The sequence below is a fragment of the Lutzomyia longipalpis genome, chromosome 1 (assembly GCF_024334085.1).
Source record: "Lutzomyia longipalpis isolate SR_M1_2022 chromosome 1, ASM2433408v1".
NCBI classification, from domain to species: Eukaryota; Metazoa; Arthropoda; class Insecta; order Diptera; family Psychodidae; genus Lutzomyia; species Lutzomyia longipalpis.
The window spans coordinates 5,624,405-5,650,806 of record NC_074707.1 but is presented as its reverse complement, the minus strand read 5'-3'; the positions used below and the strand labels follow the sequence as shown (position 1 = coordinate 5,650,806).

General features: G+C 36.2%; 5 protein-coding genes across 6 annotated transcripts in view; 2 read left to right on the top strand and 3 right to left on the bottom strand.

Moving 5' to 3' along the window:
- LOC129786640 (uncharacterized) overlaps positions 1–19,015 on the bottom strand; it is a 43,309-nt gene extending 24,294 nt beyond the window's left edge. Inside the window, exons 1-3 of one of the 2 annotated variants that reach the window (XM_055821765.1) lie at positions 18,627–19,015; positions 8,726–9,377; positions 7,531–7,628 (exon numbers count right to left, since the gene is read on the bottom strand). In XM_055821765.1, coding sequence (XP_055677740.1) covers positions 7,531–7,628; positions 8,726–9,024 — 397 coding nt within the window. In that variant the 5' untranslated portion in view covers positions 9,025–9,377; positions 18,627–19,015. Of the gene's footprint in view, positions 1–7,530; positions 7,629–8,725; positions 9,378–15,807; positions 16,682–18,626 lie in introns of those variants that run through there. The other variant, XM_055821764.1, reaches the window with a different exon arrangement.
- Positions 1–26,402, top strand: part of LOC129786719 (glutamate-rich protein 2) — an 871,459-nt gene that overhangs the window by 66,604 nt on the left and 778,453 nt on the right. The gene's annotated exons all lie outside the window — the stretch shown is intronic.
- LOC129786725 (DNA-directed RNA polymerases I, II, and III subunit RPABC1) lies at positions 20,279–21,446 on the bottom strand. The gene is made up of 3 exons (XM_055821915.1): positions 21,255–21,446; positions 21,075–21,163; positions 20,279–21,012 (listed from the first exon to the last, which is right to left on the bottom strand). Exons 1-3 carry the CDS (start codon positions 21,309–21,311, stop codon positions 20,526–20,528), a joined length of 633 nt encoding a protein of 210 aa, XP_055677890.1. The 5' UTR covers positions 21,312–21,446; the 3' UTR covers positions 20,279–20,525.
- On the bottom strand, positions 21,767–22,598 carry LOC129786730 (60S ribosomal protein L12). Its single transcript, XM_055821922.1, has 3 exons — positions 22,482–22,598; positions 22,310–22,383; positions 21,767–22,200 (listed from the first exon to the last, which is right to left on the bottom strand). The coding sequence occupies exons 1-3, from the start codon at positions 22,516–22,518 to the stop codon at positions 21,814–21,816; spliced, it is 498 nt and encodes a 165-aa protein (XP_055677897.1). The 5' UTR covers positions 22,519–22,598; the 3' UTR covers positions 21,767–21,813.
- On the top strand, positions 22,613–24,724 carry LOC129786704 (store-operated calcium entry regulator STIMATE-like). The gene is made up of 3 exons (XM_055821889.1): positions 22,613–23,104; positions 23,192–23,646; positions 23,718–24,724. Exons 1-3 carry the CDS (start codon positions 22,963–22,965, stop codon positions 24,006–24,008), a joined length of 888 nt encoding a protein of 295 aa, XP_055677864.1. The 5' UTR covers positions 22,613–22,962; the 3' UTR covers positions 24,009–24,724.

Sequence of the window (26,402 nt, the reverse complement as noted above, 5' to 3'; positions counted from 1 at the left end):
AACTGACCAGCAGATGTGAGAATACTCCGAAAAATTTACACCTTTTTGGGGGAAAAAATGTAAAATCATCGAGTCTTGGTTCAAAGCCCTGCTGTAGAAAAAATGACCCATGAAAAATTCTAATTTACCATTAAAACCATCTGCAACTGGGAAATGCTGTAATCAATTTCATGAAGAATTTTTATTTTTCTTCATAGCCACCTCACGATGTAGGTAGTTATAAACTATATGGTCCAAAATCGATTTATTTCACTCAGAGAAACTTTTAAATTTAAACCCATTCAGTCATCCATAAACATCTAATTACGAGCCATCGACTTATAAAATGGACCGATTGAACCAGAACTTGTGCGGAATATCATGCAAACTATCTCTCTAGAATGGCTATTTGAATGTTGAAATTTATCGTATATAGTGGTTGCCGTGATGGCAAGTTCTCCCGAGTTAGAGAGATCTTCTTCTCTTGGCAAAAATTGCTTATTGGTTTTTCTCCTAACATCGTGATTAACTTTTTGTTTGTTTTTAATTTTCATTCCAAACATACAACATTGAGCGTGTGTGTGTGCAAAAATACAACGCGGCGCAGCATCGCAAAAATAATTCCTTTCCCAAATCTCGCTTGGTTGTCTCGCAGTTTGGGCTACAAGGGGTGGTTAACCCCTCAACCACCTTGCAGGTTCACAAGCGCACCACCATTACGGCGACACACAATTGTTGGAGGCCCTCGCTCTTTTGCCTATAGGTACTCTACACATGCTCTTCTCGCCCTCTCTCTGCATATATATAGGTATATATAGGAGTATTTTCCAAATGGGCGGCGAATGGTGCTTCGTCCGCACAAAATAATAAATTTAGAACCGCACCCTAGCCTTTTAATGTACCATGACGTTTACGTCCTCATGCCGTCGCCGCCAATGTTGCCTTTGCCTGCGCCTCCGTCGTCGTGTGCTTGTGTTAGTTGTGCTCGGGGAGATTTTAAATTGAATTAGTTCCGAAATGTAAAATCGATACAAAAGCGACCCGTATGCTGAGCACGCGGGACTTTCCGCTGATGCCAGCTTTCTGTAGTTATCCTCCCATCGTAGCAGAGTGGCAACCTCTCCTCGACACTTTTGCCCAGGATTCGTCGATTCTCACAAAACTGCAGCGCACCATTTCGCCTTCGAAAGGAGCACCACAGAAAGGATATAAACTCATCATCATCGCATATCCCCGAACTCTTTGGCTTATAAGTGTGCGCCGTATAACACCCCAATGAATTCCACAATTTCGTCAGTCTTCACTGTGCTTATGCAAAAGTGGCATTTGTGGCAAAAATTAACATCTTAACAACCCATTGTTCTTTTCCCCGCAAAAAATTCTCGTCTCTCTCTCTTCGCGAATTGTATATAATTTCAGAATTTCCATATAGCCTATGCACATTTTTGAGACAATTGCCCTGAACATTTAGTCGCTTTTTTGGAGATTCTTTTTTTGATATATTCAGAATAATAGTTTTCTTGGAAATTTTCGTAAAAAGATTGTAAAAGAATTAAATTCTTTTTTTTTTCACAATACAAAACGAAGATGGAAAGAGATCCTACATAATTTGGAGACGAGAAAAATATATAATTCTTAATACATTTTACTTTTTTTTTAGGTTCAAGGTTTGTTACACTGCTGCCTGCTACTTGAGCTTCCTCTCAACATTTGGAACAACTTCTCATATTATTTTGCCGGTATAGAAATACATGTCGACAGAAAAATAATTGGTTCAAATTTCAACAAGAGTTTTCGACTGAGTGCATTCTCATGTTTATAACGAAAAATCCCTTTTGCGAACTCCATAAATTGTATTACATTCTCAAGTGTGTGAATATTTGATTTTTTTCTCCTATATGTACCCATTTTATGCTCTCACAGGTTTTATTTTTAACAGACCATAATATACGTCTCATATGCCAATGCAAAGGGTTAGCCGCTCGCTGAAGGGGGTGCCTCTTGTAATGTGTAATATGGTTTAAATTTTTTGAAAAATAATTCCATTATATTTGTGTAAGAGAATGCAATGGGCTGTAAAATGTCTGAATTTTGGGGTTAAAAATTAACAGACGACGTTTGTTTTGCGCTTTTGATCCTTTGAACTACGTCTAATTGATTTACAATGTTCTAACGGAGTTATAGAGTATTGCAAGACCTTTCTATTGATAGATTAATGAAGTTTATAGGTCACGTTGAACCGAATATATAGGTCTGTTGAGATAAAACTAAAATCACAAATATTTGGGGTTCTAGCAGACCTAGAAAATAAATTGTTTTTTCGTTGAAAAGATCTAACAAAACGCATTAGTATATCGTGGGGTTTTTGTAATAAGATTACCCAAAAATTTACGTTTTTGGCAAACGATTAAACTCAAAAATTGTTTAAAGCTTCATTGAAGTAGAAAAAAATTAGAAAGATCGCTCATACTTTAAAAAAATAGCTCAAAATGTTGAAAACAAAGTGAAAAATTTAAACAGCTTTTCCGTAGATTTCCATTTAGAAATTACAATGATCGCTAAGACCGCTTTGACCCCCAAAAATGCGTTAAAATGAATTAAAGTCCATCTCCGCTCTGTGAGTCTTTAAAAGCTCTTTTTAAGCAAGGAGCTTTTTTTCCCTTATTTGAATTTTCTTAAATGATGCTACACACAAGGATTCCAGGCAGAGAGCGCTTGCATTCTAATTAGTCATTTTGCTAATTTGCATTTCATTTAAAACATACAGAAAGGGGTTACTTTGCAGTGTGTGCTGGCAAACCAAAGTCAGGAATTTATATATAAAACTACGTAGATCCCCCTCTCATGGGTACATCTTTCTAAACGGGGTAGATTTTCCTATATTTCCAATGATAACACATGAAGCAAATGTTTGTATACCGTATTAACATATATCAGATGGTGGCAATAACATCGGAGGGAGTTTTCATTTCCCTCATGCATAATTTCATACATTCTATGGGCTAAAAGCTTCCACACATACACACTGTATTCCAACCCTTATTTCTCTTGCTGTGAGGAGAAAATGGGTGGTGGGTGTTGTAGTAAACTACCCTCTATTTTGCAATTTTCTTCCTTAATGGTCTGTATACTCTTAATTTAGCCCCGTTTTCCGTTGGAAAATTCCTCTAGCTTTTCCGTCCGTGATTAGCTCAATAGGAGTTTAAGATAAACCATTTTCCATATATAGCATTCATTCTCTCTGAATTAATCTTGCACGGGGCATATTACATACATATATGTACTACATGTCAGGATACTATCGCAACACTTCATTGGGGCATTCTTCCTTCAAGTATGTAGTATTATATGAGGAGGTATAATATCTGTCCTATGTACTTCCTTGCCAATAAATTCAATCCCATATTCTGAACACCATCATCCATTTGGGGTACAAAGTAAGGATGAAAAGCACACACATACACACTTCACAAAGTATTTTCATGCTCCCTTTTTTACTCCCCCCTTTATACAGCATTACTACCTATCTTAATATATAAAGCTGAAATGTTTGTTTGTCTGTGGCACATGAACTCCTCCGAAACGGCTGGGCCGATCTTGATGAAATTTGGTAGGGGGGTAGAGGGGGTCAATACGAGTTGCAAGCGCTATATGGGATTCCGCCCCCTCCCCCCTTTATAGCGCCCCCACAGAAAAATTGATTTTTTCCCATTTTCTACCTGCTGAAGGGTCAGATAACGGGATTTTTTTATTTTTAGAATTTCTCGGGGTACCGTATTATTCATCCCCCCTATTAATATACGCCCCCCCTTTTATAGCTTAAAATGGAGTTTGCTCACACGTGATTGGGGGCTCGGGTTGACTAGTCTTAATATATAAAGCTGAAATGTTTGTTTGTCTGTGGCACATGAACTCCTCCGAAACGGCTGGGCCGATCTTGATGAAATTTGGTAGGGGAGTAGAGGGGGTCAATACGAGTTGCAAGCGCTATATAGGATTCCGCCCCCTCCCCCCTTTATAGCGCCCCCACAGAAAAATTGATTTTTTTCCCATTTTCTACCTGCTGAAGGGTCAGATAACGGGATTTTTTTATTTTAAAAATTTTTCGGGGTACCGTATTATTCATCCCCCCAACTAATATACGCCCCCTTTTATATCTTAAAATGGAGTTTGCTCACACGTGATTGGGGGCTCGGGTTGACTAGTGTTATATACGTATGAAAGTAGTATAATCGTGCGCTTATGTCGTATACCTATTCCCATGCAATGGTGGGTACCTATAAATGCTCCGAAGGGCTGCTATATGTGATGACGATGTATAAATTTTTATGGCTGTTGTGCGAGAGATGTGCATGAAAACTTTAACACTCTCTGGACATAAAATAAATGAAAAATCAATGCGAAAGAACCACACAGCATAAACTTTTGCACCCCTCTTGTTCACAGGGAGTCATCTCTTTTAGCAACACAATGCGTACAAATTGTGGAAAATGTTTGTTTCTTTTTCTTCTTTTGCTAAATAAAAAATAAAATAAAAAGAAGAAACGCCTGAATTGTTTAGCATAAAAGTTTCTTTGGATGTATTATACCAAATATACTATATATCTTTTTGTTACGGCGATAGGTACAATTAAAGACAAAAGTCACCTTAATTGACTTAACAATGAAAACATCCTCAATTCTTCTCCCTCAACTGTAAAATCGCATCAAGATTGAGATTAAATTTAGCAGAATGGAAAGTAATTGTTTGTCTACATGGGAGAAAATAAAATTAGTAAACATAACGACAAATTGCTCAACCTTTCTCCTCTTACGCGAGGGTCCTCGCAAATGGGGGCTCTCACTCGCACTTTCTGGATTTAGCCGGAGATCCAATTTAACGAAATTATACTATTTTTGCGTTCTGCTTTTTAGCCGCATGCGCACTCTTAATCTCAAACGTTCAATACGTGGTTTTTGTGTGTTTAAATTTAATTTCAAATTATACTTTGACGATCCCCAGCGCATGCCCATGGACTCACAGATGGAAGAAGAAATTCTATACCCAACCATTCTCTTCTGTACATACCGTCACACCATATAGTGAATTTTATGCTGCTATTCAATATCGCATCTCATGGAAAATTGTACTTTTGCCTCGAAATTCTCCTCGAGAAACATTTTCTTTTACTTCACACTACTGCCAATGTGTCCACACATCTGCAGCCATGTAGTCCAGGGTGCTAATACAACTTGAAATTGTTCCAATAAAATTTCCTCTTTCACTCTTCTCAGAAACTTTTTGAAAATTTCCAAAGCTTTTTGCTTCTTTGGGACAATAATAATGTGCTTTAGAAGCTTTTACTAAAGGCAACGTATATACTGTTTAAATTCATTGGGGAAGTTTTTGTAGGGAAATTTATATATTTAAAAATGTTGGCTCTTCTGTTTCAAGTTTAGAATTGAATTTGCTATATAATGAATATTGTTCACTGGGGAAACAACTTTGTAGAACATTTGGACGGTTAGATGGGAATTGGAAAATTAGATTTTAGACGGCATTTTATTCTCTTTTAGATACCTACCTAGATATATTTGAAATATTAAATTAATGCTAAAGAAAAGTACCTAATTCAACTAAAAAATCTTTAAATAAAAAAATAAGAATTTCTTTGTAGTTTTCTTGAAAAATTAGCATTTTGAAGAATTAAAAAAATATCTTTTAACTTCAATGTTAGAATGCTTTTAGTTTGATATTTATGCTGGCGTTCTATTCAGCAAAATATTGACATAATAGACCTGTGTGTATATAAGTACATATAGCCCATGTTTATGGAGGATATGTAAATGAAATTTACATATTGTGTCCATCACACATGAGATGCAAAATATCAGTTTGTTTCAACATAAATTTATTCAGCAATCAGGACAAGAATACTTTTATATGCATATAGGGGTCATATAAGGGGAGGAAGTGTATGGCAAAAGCGTCATGCCATCTCTTAAAGTGCGTATCCTGTTTATCTAATGACGTAACAATATTAAACGTATATTGTAGGTATGGAATGGCATTAAGCTAAAGGGGATTCAATCGAATTAATGCAACCCTTTACATTGGTAACTTCATCTGAGAGGCATACTAATGCTTGAGGATGTAATGAGATTAGCAGTTTGCATAGCATTAAGGATTGATCACATTAATTTCATAGTCACATTTATACTTGTACGGTTCCATATTGAGAGGAAAATTTAACAAAGTATATTGAGAGACATTTTGAGTTGTGAGAGAGAAGAAGAAAATAATATATATAAGTCTGTAAGCTATATTCCTCAAGTTTATCTCCATGAAGAAATCTTTGTGCTTCGATGCAATAATATGCCTCCACAGCTTCCAAATTGCAATATACTCGCTCTGTGTGCTATAGAGACGGTTTTTCATCACTCTCCTCTCTAATAAATTGTCAGCCTGAGAGGCTCTTTTTTTGCTGCCCCCAACCATCCGTATATATGTACATTTATGTTCCTCTGGGCTTTGTTCATTCGATTCGGATTGGGATCACTCGCCGAACTATTCAGCAAACACACTCGCTCCTCTCTAACTATATACTACTGACTGACTGTGTGCCTCTTACCATCATCGTCAGCATGACAGGCAAGTGCTGGATGCTGGATGAATTTGAGGAATACTATAGCTGGCAATTTTGACAGGTAGAAAAATGTGTTTTTCATCTCTCACACAGAAATATACCTATATTATGTACGTATGAAAATGAATATTTCGTTCACTATACGCATCTCATGTCTGCCAACACACAAATCTCCACACCAGTCAAAAGGATTCATCCTACCACACAACAGCACAGAGCTGAAGTCCTTTTTTGGGGGAACTGCAAAAACCCACAGCATGATTCTTTTCAAATTCTTCTTTTTTCCACCTATATGCTACACATTGTGTAATCGTTGTATTGAAAAATTTAACTTTCAGCCCAAATACAATGCAGAAAACTTTTTTTTTCTTGGGATTATTTATGAGTTAGTGCCAAATTTTTCTGTGACTGCGCATAAAACTTCTTCCAAAAAAATTCCCATAAATATTCCAAAATATTCTTAACAACTTTTAGATAGAAAATAAGAGAAGAAAACGAGAGCATAAGACCTTAAATATAGGTATACGAATATTATTCTCCAATAGTCCATGACCGAAATACTAAAACCAAATATATGCCTATCAAGAAATTGCCAAAAAAAACATGGTTAAAGGATTTTCAAATATTAACTCGATACTTTTATTTTATCTCGTTTCACACCATGTTTTCGCAGATATCGCAAAAGCTTATTTAAGCATTTACACCGAAACACCGTGAAAAGTTGTTCGAGATAAAAAAAAAATAATGTCTGGAACTCCATGTGTGAGAAATACTCCATTCATTGAGAAAACTAATCTCCTCAATTACACCCACATGTGAGCGCATGCTTTTAATGGTTTTGCCAGAAGAGAAAAACAATAAACACTAAAATGATAACAATGTATGGAGAATAATAAATATTTGAAAAAAATAAAATAAAACTTACCAACTTGTAGAACATTCTCCACACAGCCACTCTCAAGGAGCTTTAATCCCTTGCAGAAGCTCAGACTTTGCGAATCACCCGAATTCAGGAGTGATACCCTGTGTTGAAATACGAACAGGATATTAGAAGTTTGAATTTTGGGATACCCATTGCGAATGACAAATATTGTGCTGTAGGGCGTGGATGAAACGTAAACTTTTCCTTCCCAATTTCTCATTAAATTTCTGTTCAGATGGTTCTCTTGCGCACTATATATCGGCAAGAAGTGGTTCGAATTTCAAACAAAATTTCATTCCAAAGTCCCCCTTTTCCCAAATAAAGAAAAAACTCCCTCTTTCTCCCTTCTATTTGAGCAGGAACATCAAGTTCCTCAATGCTGTATATAGTATTGAGAAAAGGATGCTCCAGGATAAGGGTAGTTTCTTCTCATCAATAGACGCACAATAATTTGGTTGTTCAGAAAGTTTTCAACATCGAAAAAAGACTAAATTTCATTCCCGAGTTAGTATAGAGTTGTATTGAAACAGAATTTTGTTCATTGAACTTTCTGTTCTCTACTCTGTAGTATTGAGAATAAAAAAAACAATCTAGCAAGAAAATTATTCCGTAATGACTTTACTTTTTATTTACTCGCGAAAACTCTATTAAGAATTTAGAGGTGATTGACACTGGAGACAAAACAGGGTGATTAAAAAAATTTTATACATCGCAGTGTTGTGTCTTCTTAGGGATTATGGAAAATGTTAACCTGCTTAAGAGTGAAGTTTTTCGTGTGTTTAACAAAAAAAAAAGAATTTGTGACATTTTTGAGAAATAATTTAAAAAAAAATTGAATAAAGAATCTAAGAGATTTGTTATGAAGGGCTTCTTAGAAACTTAGAAACTTTTCAAAAATTTAAGAAGTTACAAAGATTAAAAAAAATCTACAGACTTTGAGAGCAACTTTTGGTTACTTTGTATTTAAAAAAAACGTCTTAAAGACTTTATCCATCACCCATACCATATAGGTAGCAACAAATTAGTCAATTTATTCAACTTTGTCTCAACACAGCCATCAAAGATGTCTATTTAGCAGCAGGTGGTAGCTAATTTATACATTTCGCGATCAATAACTCTGATCTCTTGCATAGATGCAATTTCCCATGTAATATTGTTCTGAGAGATATTGCTCAATTCGATGAGGATGATTTCTTACCTGGACAACGAGCTGTACATGCAAATGTCGCGCTCATTCCTCGGGAATGACCAGAAAATGATGCGACGCTGAACAGGTTCGGGTATTCGATCGTAGCGCTCCTCAATTCGCTGAAAGGGCTCCGTTTCGGCCACTTTCCTGGCTGTGATGTCCAGCAGGGTGTCCGGACACCGTGGAAGCCCATTTCGTGCCGCTGACGTTGGCAGAAAGTTATTAGGTCGAGAACAATTCAGATGACAACATGCTGTATTGATTGAGGATGACACAGATGGTGGTTGTACGCCATTGTATCGAATCATTGTACATGAATTATTCACTCAACTCTATTCTTTCTTCCTAAATTATTAAACATTTATATACTTCACCATACACCACTGCACTATTATTTATTCACTATCTATATTATAGTTTTTTCTTCTTTGCATTAATCAAGTGCATTTTTCCTTTCTCACTTTGCACACAGACATTTTAATTTTAATTTTCTCTCTTTCTGCGTACTTGGTGTACACAGTGTTGGAGTTTTTTTTTTAGAAAAAAATTACACTAAAGGTTTATTTTTCTTCTTACTAAAACTATTAACTCACAAATTATTTTTTTATTAAAAAACACTTCACTTTTCTTTTCCAGCTACCTCATTAATCGATGATATTGCCTATAAGAGAGGGGGAAATAGGAGAAAAAGTGAAACATGTAATTAACAGCATATAACATATTGCATTAATTTACTGGAAATGGCAAAAGATATCTTAAATGAACATAGGCTTTTTTTTTTATTATATAGCAAAAAGGAACTCTACATATTTGCGCATAAGCAATTTGCAACTTGGCACTCCTCAACATTGGTGCGGATTTTCTCACAGAGGAGGATTTTTTTTTCAGAAAAGGCCAACAATATTGTTCTGTGTACCCCAACTGTACTGCTTGTGCGCCGTTGAATTTAACTCTCTTTACAATATTTCGCGCATAATGTTTCTTAACTGCTTGCAAGACTGGATAAACTGGTGTGTCCGGAAACAATGCACGGAACTATTAAAAATCTCCTCAACTTCTTTTAGTTTTTTTCGTTAATTCCTTTCAAGCTTAAAAACCTTCTTGGTGATTGCTTGTCTCTGATAGCAATACCATCATCATAATAAAACCCGCACTGGTTCTCCGCGCATTCAAGTTGGTCGAGTTGAATTTCTTTTGGCCGTCACGACGACCTTTTCACCTCAATGTGACCACATACTACTCCATGCTGTGTGTGTGTGTGTTGTATGCATAATTCCAAAAAGAGTTCACATTTCAAAAACATTTCAACTCGTTATTTTTTTTTTGTTAAATTCTCACACCTTTTAGCATACAACTCTGTTGCAGAGGGCAATTTTATTTATTATTCGCCACACAGCGTAATAGTGGTGAAAAGATTAAAATGTGCTTCATTTATTTTATTTTTTCCTCTAAATTATGCATAATTCCGTTTGTAATTGAAAATTTTAATTATTAATCATTATTACCACAACGACCAACATTGAGATCAATATTTTCATTTCGTTAGTGTAGTTAAACATTATGTGTAAATATGTACATATGTAGGTATATTGCAGAAAAAAGAGACAGGGGGCTGTTTTATTTTTTATTAACTCTCCCCACATCAATTGCAAAACACGTTGGAATATGTTGGTGGAGGGGGTTTTATGTATAAAAATTAATATACTTGCAGTTTTGCATATTTAACACACCGAGCCACCATTAAGCTAAAATACCTTTAATGACAAAGTGGTTTTTGCCACCAAATAGGTATACATATCCCCATCACACACACATATTTTGTTTAATAAATGCCTGGCGAGAATAATCTACCTTGCGCTATGTTGCTTATTATTTTGTGATTTTAAATGAGAGAGCTGCCAAGTAACAATCTAAATTAATTATGAATTATTTTCATAATGATATTACATGATGATTGATACAGCAGGACATGGTGAGTGCTATGTACATATAGGAACAATAGGAATGCGAATGTGGTCTGTAATTTTCCGTAATTCAGCAATCTAACGCAATTTGTGAAATAATCTATTTAATGCTTAAAATAGCAAAATTGCGTTTGCTATATTCTTTTGCGAAAATAAATTCTATTTAATCCACAAAAATCTGATGCTAAAAGCGCCTGATGAAGGCTCAGAGGAAACCGAAAACTATGGAAAAGTGAGATAATTCTTCAATGGAATAATTTTTCCATAAGACGTTATTTTTTTTAGGTTTAGAGGTAGATTCTGATAAAAATCATGAGCATATACGACGGTTCGAAGGTTTTATTCCCCCTTCATCAGGTTCACAAGGCCTACAAAATGTATAGAAAATTTTGTCTTTCCCATAGTTATATTTAAAAAAAAACTAAATAAAACTATTTGTTGGAAAATAAAATAAAAAAAACTTTCAAACAATTTTCTTTTATAAAAAGGGTCTTTTAAAATACATTTTTGGCCTAATTTAGTAGGTGGAGAGTATCTATTACTATTTTATGCAATTTATACAAATTATATCTCTTAAATATTCCTTTTTTTTCATTTTCCTTGTTTAAAAAAAAATTCAAATTAAGATTAACATATCAATTTAAAAACCAAAAAGCAATATAAACAAATTGAATCAAATTAATGCAGAAAAAGAGGCTCTCGTGAGTATAAAATTTTCTGCCATATCACAAGTTATAAGTTTTATTTTTTTTTCTTCATCTTTCAGTTGGGTGTTGATGTGCCTTTGCCTCACATAAAAATTTATACTGCTGTACGAAATCATCTTTGGGAATTTATTCAAATTGAACTATCGCATCTCTTTATGTGTGATGCCTTCCATGGTGTTGAATGCTTACATATATATTTTTTATTTTGTATAAATATTCAGTTTTCACATTGCCATACCCTCGGAGACAAAAACACTCTACATAAAAAAAATCTTAAATAATACAATTTTATGTTTATGTCAATACGAAGTGCTTCACAAGAATAACAAACATGACGGTGGAATAGTGTGTTGAAAAAAAAAGACATGCGAATAAGATATGAAAAATATTTAGAAATTCTTTATTCAAACAATTAATATTAATGGGAAGAGACGCAAGTTATTTTACACACAGAAAATACCTCAAGATAAATTTTCATGATATGCGAGCATTTTGCAAAGTCAGATAGTAAAGTTGGCTTGAAGAAAAAACTCCATGTAAAGCATTCCACAGACTTGGAAGATTTAATATTTAAATTTACAAGGTTTCATCCAAAGATATCTCTCTTCAGCATGTCCTTGCTTATGAACCTTTAGCATAGAAGAAACTTTTAAGCTCTGAATTTTAAAGGAAAAATCTCCTAATTTTCTTAGTCAGAGATTTTTTCCCAAACAAGCTTATTCAGCATAAAAAAGTTTGGAAAAAAAACACGTGAGCTTTTAAATTAAATTTTATTGAATAGAAATTCAAACAAACAGCCGTTGATTACGAAATCAGTAAATTTGATATTTAAAATCTCATAATATCTATCATGATAAGCCTGATATTTAGGCATAAATAACTCAATTTGACCCCACCCATCCCTATGGAATTATATATTTAATTTACAAATTAGTATTAAAAAAAAAAGATTATGTTTATTAAACAAAATTGTAGCAAACACGGGTTTGTTAAATATGCAAAAATATAGATAAATTTATGAATATAATTAAATAAAACACGTATATTAAAAGCACGAAATTATTAAAATGCGATTTTATATTATTTGTAACGAAATAAAATGCAAATATGCATATCTTTTAAAGTCTGCGGCTTTAGCATAATTTTTTTTTTATTTTAATTTTAAACATTCGTGAGTATTTAAAAGGCATGTTGTAGATTGGAAAATATTGTGAATAATTTTTTCCGAGAGCGTAGTATCTCTCCCACCCCCTCATGGATATGCTTTAGTAATGTACATAATAAAATAATTCAAATTGCGCATAGATACATTATCTATTTGCATGATAATACATTCTTCCAAGTAAATATTCGTCGTATTTCCGCTGTATGCCATAACACAGAGCTACCGCACATGGAAATTCATACCCCGGAGGCCCCCTCAATGGCTCTCATTGGTCGTGTACTTTTTTCGGTTTATGTATGAGCCCCCCTGTCAGCTTTCTCTTGTGCAGGGAAGTGACTCATTTGGGCAAAAATTTAAACGATTCATATCACCCATTCCCTAACTCTCATGATCATTTTGGCCCAAACTAATAATTTGGGAATTTCCCGCTGGGTGTGGGAAACATTTTTAACCCCCCGAACACTCCTTTACTGCCTCTACAGTCAACCCTGATCGGATCTTGTGCTGATTCGTCAATAGGAAATGCAATTACCCCCGTTTGTATATGTAGGAAAAACGTCTCAACACTCTGTGAGAGATATTAAATCCGCATGATTATGTTTTTTCCTCTTCGTCTTCGTCATTTTGGGTTTTATTTGTTTTACTCTGTGACGTCAGTACCCCCCAAACTCAGGGAGGAAATTATGTACATATATACATATTACGGAGTATTATATATAGTCTGTCTGTATGACAAATATTGCATAGCACATTGGAAGGGAGATTTAACATTCGGTGGGTGTTGCTGACACAGCACACATGGGGTGTTGCACATACCAAATACCTTTGACTCTTTTTTATTGCACCTTCGGCTCCTGCATTAAAAATTTTAATGAATTCTCGTTAATTAACCCATCCACGAGCACACTTCGAAATCCGGTCATTCGACTCTCTTTTACACTCTTTTATAATATGAATGTTGATGTTGGGTTCTTTTTTTTTCTTTGAATTTTTAGCTGTGTATCTACAACTCAACCGCTAAAGAGACGAGTTTATCTTCCAGAAGAACACACTCCTTATGGTCTGTGAGACACACACTGAGAGAAAATTATTATTAATGCCCTGTGTGGTTTCGATGACACACAACTTACTCCACCGCGAGATTCCTTCTACGTTGCCCCTTGTTCTTTGTATGGGGCTCTCTTGCCCTGGTGTGGTTCATCATTCGCCCCATGGACTCCTTTTTTATTTGAGTCCATGCAAGCAGACAAAGAACCCACAATAATAATGTGGTGCCATATTTTCCACCCAGACCACCAGATGGTAATGTAAATAAAATGAGACATGAGTCTCAATGTTAAAAAAAGCACCCCCACGATCGTTCTCTGTGTACATGAGCGCGAAAAAAAACCGCCACACATATTAATTAGAAATAATTAAGGTGGAGGCATCATTTGCATTAATTGCATGGACAAATAAACGAAGCAAGAGACTTTGTGCATAAATTGATCTAACGATCGTCGCACGAGAGACATATCTATACTGAATGTTGTATATTTGGAAAAATTTATGAGCCACATCGAATTTTTAGCATTTTAGTCATTTATTAAAAAAAGGTTTAAAAATCTAACCAACATATTTCATTCGTCGTCTCTTTTATTGCCACACACAACTCGAGGCTCATCTTATAACACAAAAAAAGAACTGAAATATTGTAGTTTATCGAACAAAAAAATCCATTATTATCTTCGGGGTATTGGATTGCCCAAAAGCTAATTATAGGGGAAGGTGGAGTTGAGTCAGTCAATTAGGGAAGTAAAATACAGGAATTCATTATAAAGATCTAAGAACTAAGCCATACAATAGGGTAGAATAAACATAAAGAAATAAATTTTCCGTTCTTTTCAAAGAATTTTGTAAGAAAAAAGTTTTTCTAAGAAATTTCTATATTATTCGCCTTAAAAATTAACAATTCAAACGATTTTTGTGCTTTTCTTTAACTTTTTAATTGTTTCTAACCACCCTATTTCAGAGAATTTGTTAATAATTCCCTTTCGAGATTTTCTGAAAAAAAATTTACATTTTCTAGATTTTTTGTAATCAGTTTATAAATATTTAAAAACTGTTTTTTATCCAAAGTTTCCTTTTCCATATATTGTGCATAGTCCTTTCTTGTTCTACGTATACTTCAAGGATATTTTGTCTCAAATAAAATTAAGTCTCCATTCGCGAAATAAAACTAAGAAATAATAAATTTGAATTCTTTTGCAAGAACAAAAAAGGTTTTATCTTGTTCTAAATATTCTAAAAGATAAAACGAATACTAACTGAATTATCTGATTCTAAGTAGGTACCTATTCTTTTTTTCCATAAAAGCTAATAAAAAAAAGATTAAAACTCTTTAGAAAGATGATTTTCATAAAAGTTCATTCTAAGAACATTCTTATCTTTTTTATTCTCATTAACAAATTAACAAAATTTAATCATTTATTTCTTTGAAAAGTTTGAAAAATAACGAATTTCTAGAATGATTCATTTAACACCCAAAGGGGTTTTATTCTGAGAAATCCTCCACAGAATTAATCTTTTTAGTGGAATTTGAAAGGGGAAAAAACGAATTTGAGCACACTGCCCTGTTTGAAATGAAACTGACTCTAACTCCAGAATTCTAGCTAGCATTTATCTAAATACCAATGCAATCATCAAATATCTTGGCTACCCAATTGGTAGTGAATTCAGTGGAGTTTTACTGGTGCACAGAAAAGAATACAGTGTAAGAGGAGGAGATGATATGTACAAAAAAAAGCCCCATGGATATTTTATTTCTCGAAACTATAAAATTTTGCTAATTTATCTCCCAACGATGGTTAGTATTTTTTATCGTTTTTAGGAACACATTGTGTGTGATGCCTTTCCTAGTTAGCTATTGATAGTCTTGAAGGAGAAGGAAAGAGGCCACAAGAACAATCTGCTGCCATTTTTATCCTCTTTCAATACGTCCACCAACTAACTAAGAAGAGAGGAGAGATCCCAAAAGAATAATTCCCAAAGTGGAAATATTAAATTCTCCGCATAATAAAAAATCCGATATTCAGCCATCTTTTTCGGGTTTGGATGAAAGGAACACACACCGGAGAGAGACTGAATAAATAAATTTACTTTCATGAGAATTTGAATAGAAATTTTTTAGGATGGAAAATATGGTTGGAAGAGGAATTTTTTTTTGGGAAAAAAGAAGTAAGAAGAAGAGAAGAAATAATGTTATAAATCACTTACACCCAACACACACAGTTCTTTTTCTCCAAACCGTCTCTACTACCAATGGCGCTATTAAACGTCCTTGTGCGCCATTTAAAAAAGAAATCACTCTTTTTTTTAAAAAGATTTTTACATAAGAAGTTTTATTCACACACAATCATCTTTCTTCCAATTGATATTTAATAAAGTTAGATTACTCTTTGTTTTTTTTCTTTCTAGTTGTCTCTGTCTTTCACACTTGATTAAAAATATTTACATACAACACGCCACTTTAGCCCATGTGCACGGCTTGACGGTCCGTCGACGACTGAGGAAGAAAATGTGGAATGAAGAAGAAAAGCTGCCACTTGCAACAGCGACCGCGCACACATTCTCACCCATCATAGGGGAGGTTGGGGTTTGAGGTGACCAGGCACTTTTTATGCATTTTCCACCCCCACAGCACACCCCCTTTACCCCGCTACACACCACCACAGCGAGCTTTTCCGCATCATTTTCCTCCGATCATCAATTTTTCCACCAAAATACGACTCAATCTCCCAACTACAAACACACTCTCACGCGGGGATTGGTGGTTGTGTGTGTGCCGCATAGTAATAATTTTTGTAAATATAGCCGCACCTACACACCGACACCTTCCTCTTTTATAGCTCCGTCATTTTTCCACCATTTCCAGGCACAAAACATTAATCATTTCGCATGAAAAACTCGCCCAAAAGCACTCACAGCTCCCACCACGAAGCCAATTTCTGCGGATTAATTGTGGAAAAGTCATTGATTGTGTTGATTTTGTGGGAATATGTCCCTTAAAAAGGCTGCGTCCATTTTGAATTTAATTAAATAACAAGAGCACTTTAAGTTCATGTTTATTTAATAAACTTTTCTTCTGCCAACATCGTCGCACACACACACTCACGTGAAAACGATTTTCTCATGAGACTCCCGATTTAATGTAATGAGTGTAAAAGAGAAGGATTGTGAGAGGGAACGGCTCGTCCGATTGTCATTCACACATGTATGTGTGTGCTGGTGTGAATGCGCAAGCGCGTATTGGAATTTTGTAAAAGGCAAAATGTTTTTAAGGTAAACACACACACACATGTGATTGAAGAGTCATTGAGAAAAGGGAATTCGGGGATTATGAAGAGGTGTGTGTGTGTGGACTATACTTTGTTAGTATTGGGGGTCTCTCCTCAGATGGTACGGGTGGTACGAAAAAGAAAATAATAGAATGTAATAAATAATTTGGTTTCAGCTGTCGTAACACCTAACAAAACACCACTTCTTCTTCCTCTTCTATTCATTTCAGGTTTATTCTTCTTCTTCTACTTCTCTTCTCTATTCATTCCCTTCGCTGAACCTATTGGTTCTCTTATTACTACCTACCTACCTATGAATACTTCAACTATATACCCCCGAAAATCAAGGATTCTCACCGCGAGATACCTGTTTTTTCTCCTTCTTCTTCTTATAGCCTCTTTTTTTTCTTCGCTCTCTCAGAACTATAAAAGTTTAATAAATTAAAGCCCAGCTCATTCAATAGAGAGAGGGAGAGATTCTATTGAGAATTTATTTTAACTACTTTATCCCACCATCTACGCCCTGGGCCATTGTGCTATGTGTTCTCCAGATAGGAGAAGCGCAGAAAAGCTCCAAAAGCTCCTTTTCGTGGTATTCGTTGAAAATCCATTTCGTACCCAATTGTGTAACAATTGCGACAAAATTGTCGTCACTCCGGAATGACTAAAGACGGAAATTGGTGCAGATATGTGGCATACAGTCATTGCGCTTTAATTGCGGCTTCAAATACACTGCTAAATGGTAATTAAAAATGCCTTTACATTCGCTCTAAAAGACAGGATTGTCCATGTACTTAATCTAGCTTTCTTTCTAGAAAAAAAAAAAGAGTTCGGATTAGGCTCAGCTATTTAGTATTTTATTAAAAACATTAATATAGGGTGGCCAGGAAATTAGGGCATGATTCTAAAAGCTAAAAACTTTTAATCGGATTGAGATATTTGAAAATTTCTTTCACAGACCAGAGAAAAGAATAAAAATATGTAAAGAAAATTAAGCTTTTTTGATTAAAAAAAAAACATTTTTTGTCTTAGAGTTTTTCCTTAATTAAATACATAACTGTGGAAATCTTACATTTTTATCATGGAATATCCAAAATATTAACTCTTTAAGACAATAAAGCTTAGGTTTTTATTCCTTCTTAGTTTTTTTAGGGCATATCCGATACGTCAATCTATAAAAGGAGATGAGTAGTTTGAGTCAGAGAATGAGTTAAGTCAGTTTCCAGGTATTTCCTAATCTTTCTTTTTCTTAATCACCTCATCTAGATAACTAAAAATGTTCAAACTAAAAAAAATTGGGTGGGACCGTCTACACAATTTATTTCAACTCAAAGTCTTTCTCATTTTCGATTGAGTTTCACAGAAATGTAATGAGAAAAAAAATGAAGCACCCACATACATAATATTCGCATAAAGGCATAGAATAAAATCTTTTCGGTGAATTATGTGCATCAATTTCCTGTAAGTAAATTCCTAATGGCTTAGTAAACTGTATGGGTAAATCCCACTGCTCTCTATACGTCGTCTTGCACAAACTATATGTAGAGAGACGAGGTATGTATGGTACGGTACGGAGGAGTCCCATCAGCGAACAAGTCCGCCCCGAGCAAATAACCACATGCGTGCAGTGGTGTTGTGTTTTTATTATAACGTACTATGTAGGTATCGTAAAAGAGAGAATCTCTGGGTTGGAAGTAACGAAAGTGGGATCGATAGGGCCAACATGGCTGTAGCACAGGAATAATATTGAATATTTACTTCGTTTTCCGCTCCTCACATCCAGCTATCTCACTCCATCCTGCACCATCCACAATTCACAGAAACACCACACTTTATACTACCATCAAATATGTACATTTTAGGAGGACAAATAAAGAGAAGGGGCACACAAACTTTAATGGAAGATAAATAATGGTTTTTCCTGGGACGAAGATTATTATTTTATACTTCTTATACTCTGATTCCTCTGAGCTTACTTCACATTTAGCGAGAAAAAAAAGCTTCTTATTCTGATTTTGAAAAGAAAATCTCGCTGTGCGAGCACAAAGGAATGAATCCTCAAGAAAATTCTCAAATTGCCTTTGAAGAGAGAGAACAAGAAAGGTTTTTTTTCTTGTGTACCTCTGTACAGTTCAGCCTGAGATACGAGACTGAGTCAGTGATTCCGCCCGGAGCCCCCCTAAGCTACACACTTCTACTACTTATTATGCTATATATAGGTGTATGCGTAAGCTCTTGTGAGTGGTAGTGTGGTGGTTGTGTAGTCAAGTGTAAGTACATGGTAAATATATAGCACCATGGCTACATATAGCATAGACGCGCCAGAGCACATAGAGCGCGTCATCGGCTGGCTGGTGTTCCGCTTTGTATACTAGGTTACCAATAAACCCGTTGTTACATCCGCATGCGGGTCAGCTGGAGTCTGTGGGACGTTTTTTCAATGTTGCAGGGTTGGATCGTCTTTTGATAATTAATCTAAGTAGTGGGTTGCGGGTTCAAATGAAACGCAACCTTTTCTCAAAGCTTTCAGCGTTAGCCACATCTTCCTTCGTGGTAAATTTGTCAATTATTTGAACACTTGTCAACAATTCTCTTTTTCTCTTCTGGCATTTTACATCATTGGTACCCATGTTAGCTCGATTTCACTTGCACCATCTGATTTTATCTCACAATCGTGCTCGCAGAAGCTCTTCCACTTTATATGTAGAAGATGTAGAAGAAATCGCCGTTGCATTACCCAGGCCCAAATTCCATCCTATGACAAAGGGCTAACTCAACTTAGTTTTAAGGGTGTACTCTGTGTGGTCTGCATAGCTCCAAGGCGTCCCCTTTGCTTTTATGTGAATTTCCAGAATCTTCATATGATGACGTAAACTGGAAGAAATAGAATGAGAAAACGGCAAAGATGCGTTCCTTTCGCAGTCAAAAATCTAATTTGTTTTATGAAAACCTTGGGGACGTTTATTTCTGATTCTTATAGCCTTAAAAGCAGCTGAATATTCCGATTCCTATTGAGGCCTTCTTCCGGCTCCTTATGTGTGAAAATTTTTTTAAAAAAATATCAAAGGAAAAATCATTCATATCCAGCTCTGTAAAAAGGGCTATGACGATTTCAAAGCCGTTATTTTTTTCTCGAGAGACAACACTCAAATTACCCCGCTCCCCACATAAAAATAAATGAAAATATTATTTAAATGAAAAAAAATTTATTGAAATTTTTCGGGCCAAAATTCAAAATTTTCATACGCACACTGCAAAAAATGTCGTCGGCACCTTATGTGTTGCATAGCAGCACATTTCTCGTTTTCGAAGCTCTCGTATATAATGTGTCTGCACCTATTTATATATCCGCAAGAGAACTTACATAAAGTAAAAACAGCTGATGGATGGCTATTTTGAAACAAATGTGGCATTGTTGGAAATTCGAACTTTAATTTATTGCCGAATTAGCTTCCTCCCCCCATCCTACATCAATTCTTGCACCACCCACATTTTTTCCACCCATTTGGCATTTTCCTCAAATTTCCACAACTTTGACGTGCGCGTGTGTCAATGACCCAAACTCTTCTTCAGCCCAAAATTCCATACAAGAAAAAAAAAAGAAAATAAAACGTACCTTATTCTTTCTATAAATCTACCCCCGCGGCTTCTTTTATTTTAGCACACCAGTCGATACGAAATGTACCGCCCCGCAGTCTCCGAGGGGCGAATAATCTTCACCACCTGCCCACGCTTTAGCCCAAAGTACCGTGCCACGGGATCACCAGCCTGGATGCGCATTAGCATGTTTTCCTTGAGTTTGTATCGCGATAGGAGTTCCTGTTTCTCCTCCGGCGTCATTACAACGTGTTCCGGCACCAATTCGTGCTCCGTGATGTTGATAAGAAGCTCAGATTCGAGGAATTGTTCAAGAATATACTTTGGGGCCATATCCACGAGAGACTGCTTAGCCGATGGTGTCATTCCCGCCTGGACAACCACAATAGCTCGATGAATGTTCTCCTCCTGCATTCGCGTGCAGTATGTTTTGATGGTTTTTATGCCAATTTTCGGTTCTTCAGGGAAGAAGACAAACATTTGATCCGTGGGATCGTCATTGTGGGCCACAAGAACGGTCAAATCCTGCCGTGAGGGGTGTTTTTCACTGAAATATGTCGAAAGGAAATTACCACAAGTTCCGGAAGCAACACAAACTAAACTACCTACCTTGGTTTGTCTCCAAAAGTCTCCTTAAACTGTTCCAGAGTGAGATCCAATTCATCCTGAGTCACCAAATACCCCCTATCATGGCTTAGCTGTGAAAATTGAGAGAATTTTAAGGATTTTCACAATATTTTGTAAAAAGTTTGAGGTTATGTCGTAGTTTTGGAATTAGTTTTTCCTCACCTGCATCACAGTTTTGCGAATTCTCCACAATTTGTACGTTTCCGCTTCGTCATCCATTGTATATTTATCTTTTTGCACAGAAATTACAATGATATTTTCACTTTTTTCCAGGTAAAACACAGAAAATGAGAGAAAAACGCCGCACTATTTTGTTGTGTTGTGTTAAGTAATCCAAGGGGTGTGTCAATTGTCAAAAGAATCAAGAGGCTTTTCATTTTCTTTATTCCGTGGTAATTTTGGCGGGAAATATAATTTTCAAACTTTCTCACAATTTTTGGCGAATTTTCCGTTTCAAAAGAACCCATAAAGATGAAAAATCATATTTTCCGATGGAAAAATTATCGGAAAAGCTATAAAGTATCTAAGGAACAGAAAAAAATCAAAATAAACAACCTTATAAGAAGTTTTTGAATTTTCCAATGAAAACTAAGAACAAACATTCAATTTTTCCAACCAGAAAATCCGGAAAAACACCAAATTATGCCTCCTCAAAAAATAATGAAAAACAAAGATAATTTTCTTATTAATTTTGTATTTCCTGGACATCATCACTTCTGGCTTACTCAGCCGGCACCTCGACGGCACCGCTGTTGATGTCATTGATTATATCGTGTGGATTACGGCCGTCGACGGTGCATCCAACACTCTGGGCAGTTCCGAGGATCTCTTTGCATGTCCCCTTAAGCTCCCGGGCCATTGAGCGTTCCCGCATGGTGCGTGCGATGGCCAGGATGTCGTCAAAGGTGATATTGCCGCTGTGCTTGATGTTCTTCACCTTCTTCCTGTCCCGTGGTGGTTCCTTGAGGGCACGAATGATGAGCGACGACGCCGATGGGACGACGGCAATTGTGGCCTGTCGGTTCTGGATTCGCAGCTGAACCGTGATTTTCAGTCCTTTCCAGTCTGCCGTTGCTTTTGCAATGTCATCACCCACCTTCTTTGGGGACTGCAAAATGAAAACAACGGGAGTTAAATTAGAAATCCCATCCGGGGACTCTTTTTGAGGTTATGAAGCAATAAATCCGGAGTTTTTCAAACACAGGAGGGATACTCACCAGACCGAGGGGACCAATTTTAGGGGCCAAGGTTGACGTTGCACCCACTTCGCCTCCCACACACCGGAGGTACACTGAAATTGAGGAAAAAACAATAAGCAAATCCGTCAAACTGTGGAGACGTAAGCAGGACGAGAGTTTTCACTGTTTTCCCGGCTTCCTGATCACTCACCGAACTTCACTTCATTTGGATCAAACTTAGGAGGCATTCTTGATGTGTTTTAGTGCAAATCTGGATGCACACGGAGCTTGCTATTTGGCAAAAATAGCTGGAAAATCGGCCACAAATCTTCCACTAACAATGTGGACGAAATGAAAAGAAAGCGGAAGCAGATGTCGCTGCTCACCTAACCCACGAATTTGTGAATAGCAGCCAACTTCACTACGTAGAAGTGTCAAAGTAAAAAGGAAAATAAAGTTGGGTTAATTTTCTTGAAAGAATTCAGCGAAGGAAAAACTGAGAAAATTGTCTTAATTAAATTATTTCGCGATTTGCATTTAATTAGCGCATGGTGGTGTACACTTGGTGGGTGCTTGGTTGTTGTGTTGGGCGCTCGTGTGACGCGCAATTTGAGCAGCATCGTGAAATTCCTTCAATGTTGGTGATGCTCGGTGGGGATTATTTCTCAAAAAATCTGTGTTATTGTAATTAAATGAATTCATCACAATACTCATCGGTCTTCACGGAGAACACACAGTGGTCGAGTCTTCATTGCACCAAGGACTCCCTCACGGATGTCTTTGGGTGGTTTCTGCAGGGTTTGCTGGCGGGGATTGCCTTCCTCTGCCTCATAGGTTAGTCTCTAGCTATAGCTAGGATGCCCTTTGGAGTGACTTTTGATCTCTTTATTGACACGTCTTGATTTTTTTTTCTTCTGGCAGTTAAGCGCTTCTGTGAGCCACCCTATGTGCGTCGCTCGTGGGAGACATGGTGGTACGATACATCGAAGCAGGGCATTGGGGCGCTGGTCATTCACATGACAAATGTCTACCTGGCACCACTCTTTCAGGGTGACCCCTGCACCTGGTACATCATCAACTTTCTCCTGGACTCCACAATTGGACTCTTCATCATCTACGTGGGGATCCGGGTGTGCCAATACCTGGCGCGTACACGCCACTGGGATGCCATCAATTTTGGCGAATACGGTGCTCAAAAGTCCTGGATCTACCAAACGTGGATCTACATTGGGCTAATGGCTGTTGTAAAGCTCATCACGACCATCTTCATTCAAATGGACTTTTGGGATAATGTCAAGAACTTTGTTCTCTCTCCCTTCTCTGATCCAAAGATCGAATTGGCTGTCGTCATGTTAATCATCCCCTTCTTTGTCAATGTAAGTTGACCTGCTTTTTCATTGGAGTTTTGCTGTTTTTGCTGATTTTTTGTTAATTAAATTGCCAACAGATGCTGATATTTTGGGTGACAGACAACTTCCTCATGCGACACACACGGAAGAACAAGAAGCGTCTCCAGGGGAATGGCGCTGGGGATCCGAGTATCCTGCAACGGGTAAAGGTAAAGTATCGCTCAATACGCAAGGAGAGTCGCGAGAAGGTGGTTGAATCTGAATCGGAGGCCCTCATTTCGGGTGATGACGAGCCCCTTGTGGATAGCCCAACGACTACCACGAGTAGTCTCAGTGTACCGCCGGAACAGAAGGTCTCGCAGCGTCAAAGCGTTGTCGGAGTTGCATAAAAGAAATCATCTCATTCACATAAAAAAGTTAAGAAAAGGTTAAAAAGGGGAGAAAGTATAGGTAGTTTGTAAGATTAAAGAAAAAGCAACAAAAACAAAAAAGGTTCTAACACTGAAAGAAAAAGAAAATCATAAATTGAAAGGAATGGTGTGTGATAGCTGTCTGCAGGCGAAGAAACTATCATCTCTTAGACTTAGACTGTATGTGTACATATATTATTATTATTAGATATTATATATTAATAAAAAAACTACGAAAGAGGGTTATTGACAAGAGAAATGAGGCCTTAAAAACCTACAAGAACAACAACAACAAATCTTTACCTACTTATAAAACATTTGTCCAACATCATCATGAATATCCATCAAAGCCAAAATGCCAAAATTTTACAAGGAATTTTTCCCACAAAAAAAAAAATAATAAAAAGGAACTCAAGACGATGATTTTTCTTATTAATCAAGGAGTTTCCGAAGGAAGGCGCTTTTGTACTTTAATACATAATCTTATACACATAAAAAAATATGACAAAAGGGTCCTTAATTATTTTTTTAGTAGGTCTGATTAATATTTTAACTTTTTTTTAATGATTAAAAAGAAAAACGAATAAAACTCGACAATATCCAAAGTCGCGATTGCATATTTTTTCAAAACCAATGCAGATATTTTTTGTATGCCAGCATTATACTTTGAAATAAAGAAATTTGCTGTACATAAAGTGATAAGAAGTTATCATTTCTCGTTTTTTCTCTTTCTTTTCTCATTTACCTATGCAAATTTTAGTGAACGACACACGTTGGAAAATCAACGGGGAAATGGAAAATAATTCAGAGCTGTGAGAAGGTTCATTATTTGGAGTTTTCTTTTTTACAGGGAAATTTATTGAATCTTAAGCATTGAATTAATTTTTTTAAAGTAAATTTTATTTCAATTGTAAAATGATTTTTTTCTGAAAGGCAATAGAAATGTTTTCAAGACCTAGAAGTTTTCATTTGAGACAATAGATTAATTTTTATTTAGACGAAAATTAAGGTAGAGACACCAGAGACCAAAATAGCCAAAAATTCAGCCTAAACTTCGAGGTAAAAATTGAAAATTCTTATTTTTTGGAATTGAAACTTCCCTTTGGTACATATCGATCAGGCTCATCGACAAACCTGCGGGTACGGGATGACCCAAAAATCCATTCAGATTTGCTCTAAAATCAACAGGAGAGCCAGAAAATGCAAAAAACTGATTTTAGCCAAAAATTCAGCCTAAATTTCGAGGTAAAAATTGAAAATTCTTATTTTTTGCAACTGAAACTTCCCTTTGGTACATATCGATCAGGCTCATCGACGAACCTGCGGGTACGGGATGACCCAAAAATCCATTCAGATTTGCTCTAAAATCAACAGGAGAGCCAGAAAATGCAAAAAACTGATTTCAGCCAAAAATTCAGCCTAAACTTTTAGGTAAAAATTGAAAATTCCCTTTGGTACATATCGATCAGGCTCATCGACGAACCTGCGGGTACGGGATGACCCAAAAATACATTCAGATTTGCTCTAAAATCAACAGGAGAGCCAGAAAATGCAAAAAACTGATTTTAGCCAAAAATTCAGCCTAAACTTTAAGGTAAAAATTGAAAATTCTTATTTTTTGCAACTGAAACTTCCCTTTGGTACATATCGATCAGGCTCATCGACGAACCTGCGGGTACGGGATGACCCAAAAATCCATTCAGATTTGCTCTAAAATCAACAGGAGAGCCAGAAAATGCAAAAAACTGATTTCAGCCAAAAATTCAGCCTAAACTTTTAGGTAAAAATTGAAAATTCCCTTTGGTACATATCGATCAGGCTCATCGACGAACCTGCGGGTACGGGGTGACCCAAAAATCCATTCAGATTTGCTCTAAAATCAACAGGAGAGCCAGAAAATGCAAAAAACTGATTTTAGCCAAAAATTTAGCCTAAACTTTAAGGTAAAAATTGAAAATTCTTATTTTTTGCAACTGAAACTTCCCTTTGGTACATATCGATCAGGCTCATCGACGAACCTGCGGGTACGGGATGACCCAAAAATCCATTCAGATTTGCTCTAAAATCAACAGGAGAGCCAGAAAATGCGAAAAACTGATTTTAGCCAAAAATTTAGCCTAAACTTTAAGGTAAAAATTGAAAATTCTTATTTTTTGGAATTGAAACTTCCCTTTGGTACATATCGATCAGGCTCATCGACGAACCTGCGGGTACGGGATGACCCAAAAATCCATTCAGATTTGCTCTAAAATCAACAGGAGAGCCAGAAAATGCGAAAAACTGATTTTAGCCAAAAATTTAGCCTAAACTTTAAGGTAAAAATTGAAAATTCTTATTTTTTGGAATCGAAACTTCCCTTTGGTACATATCGAT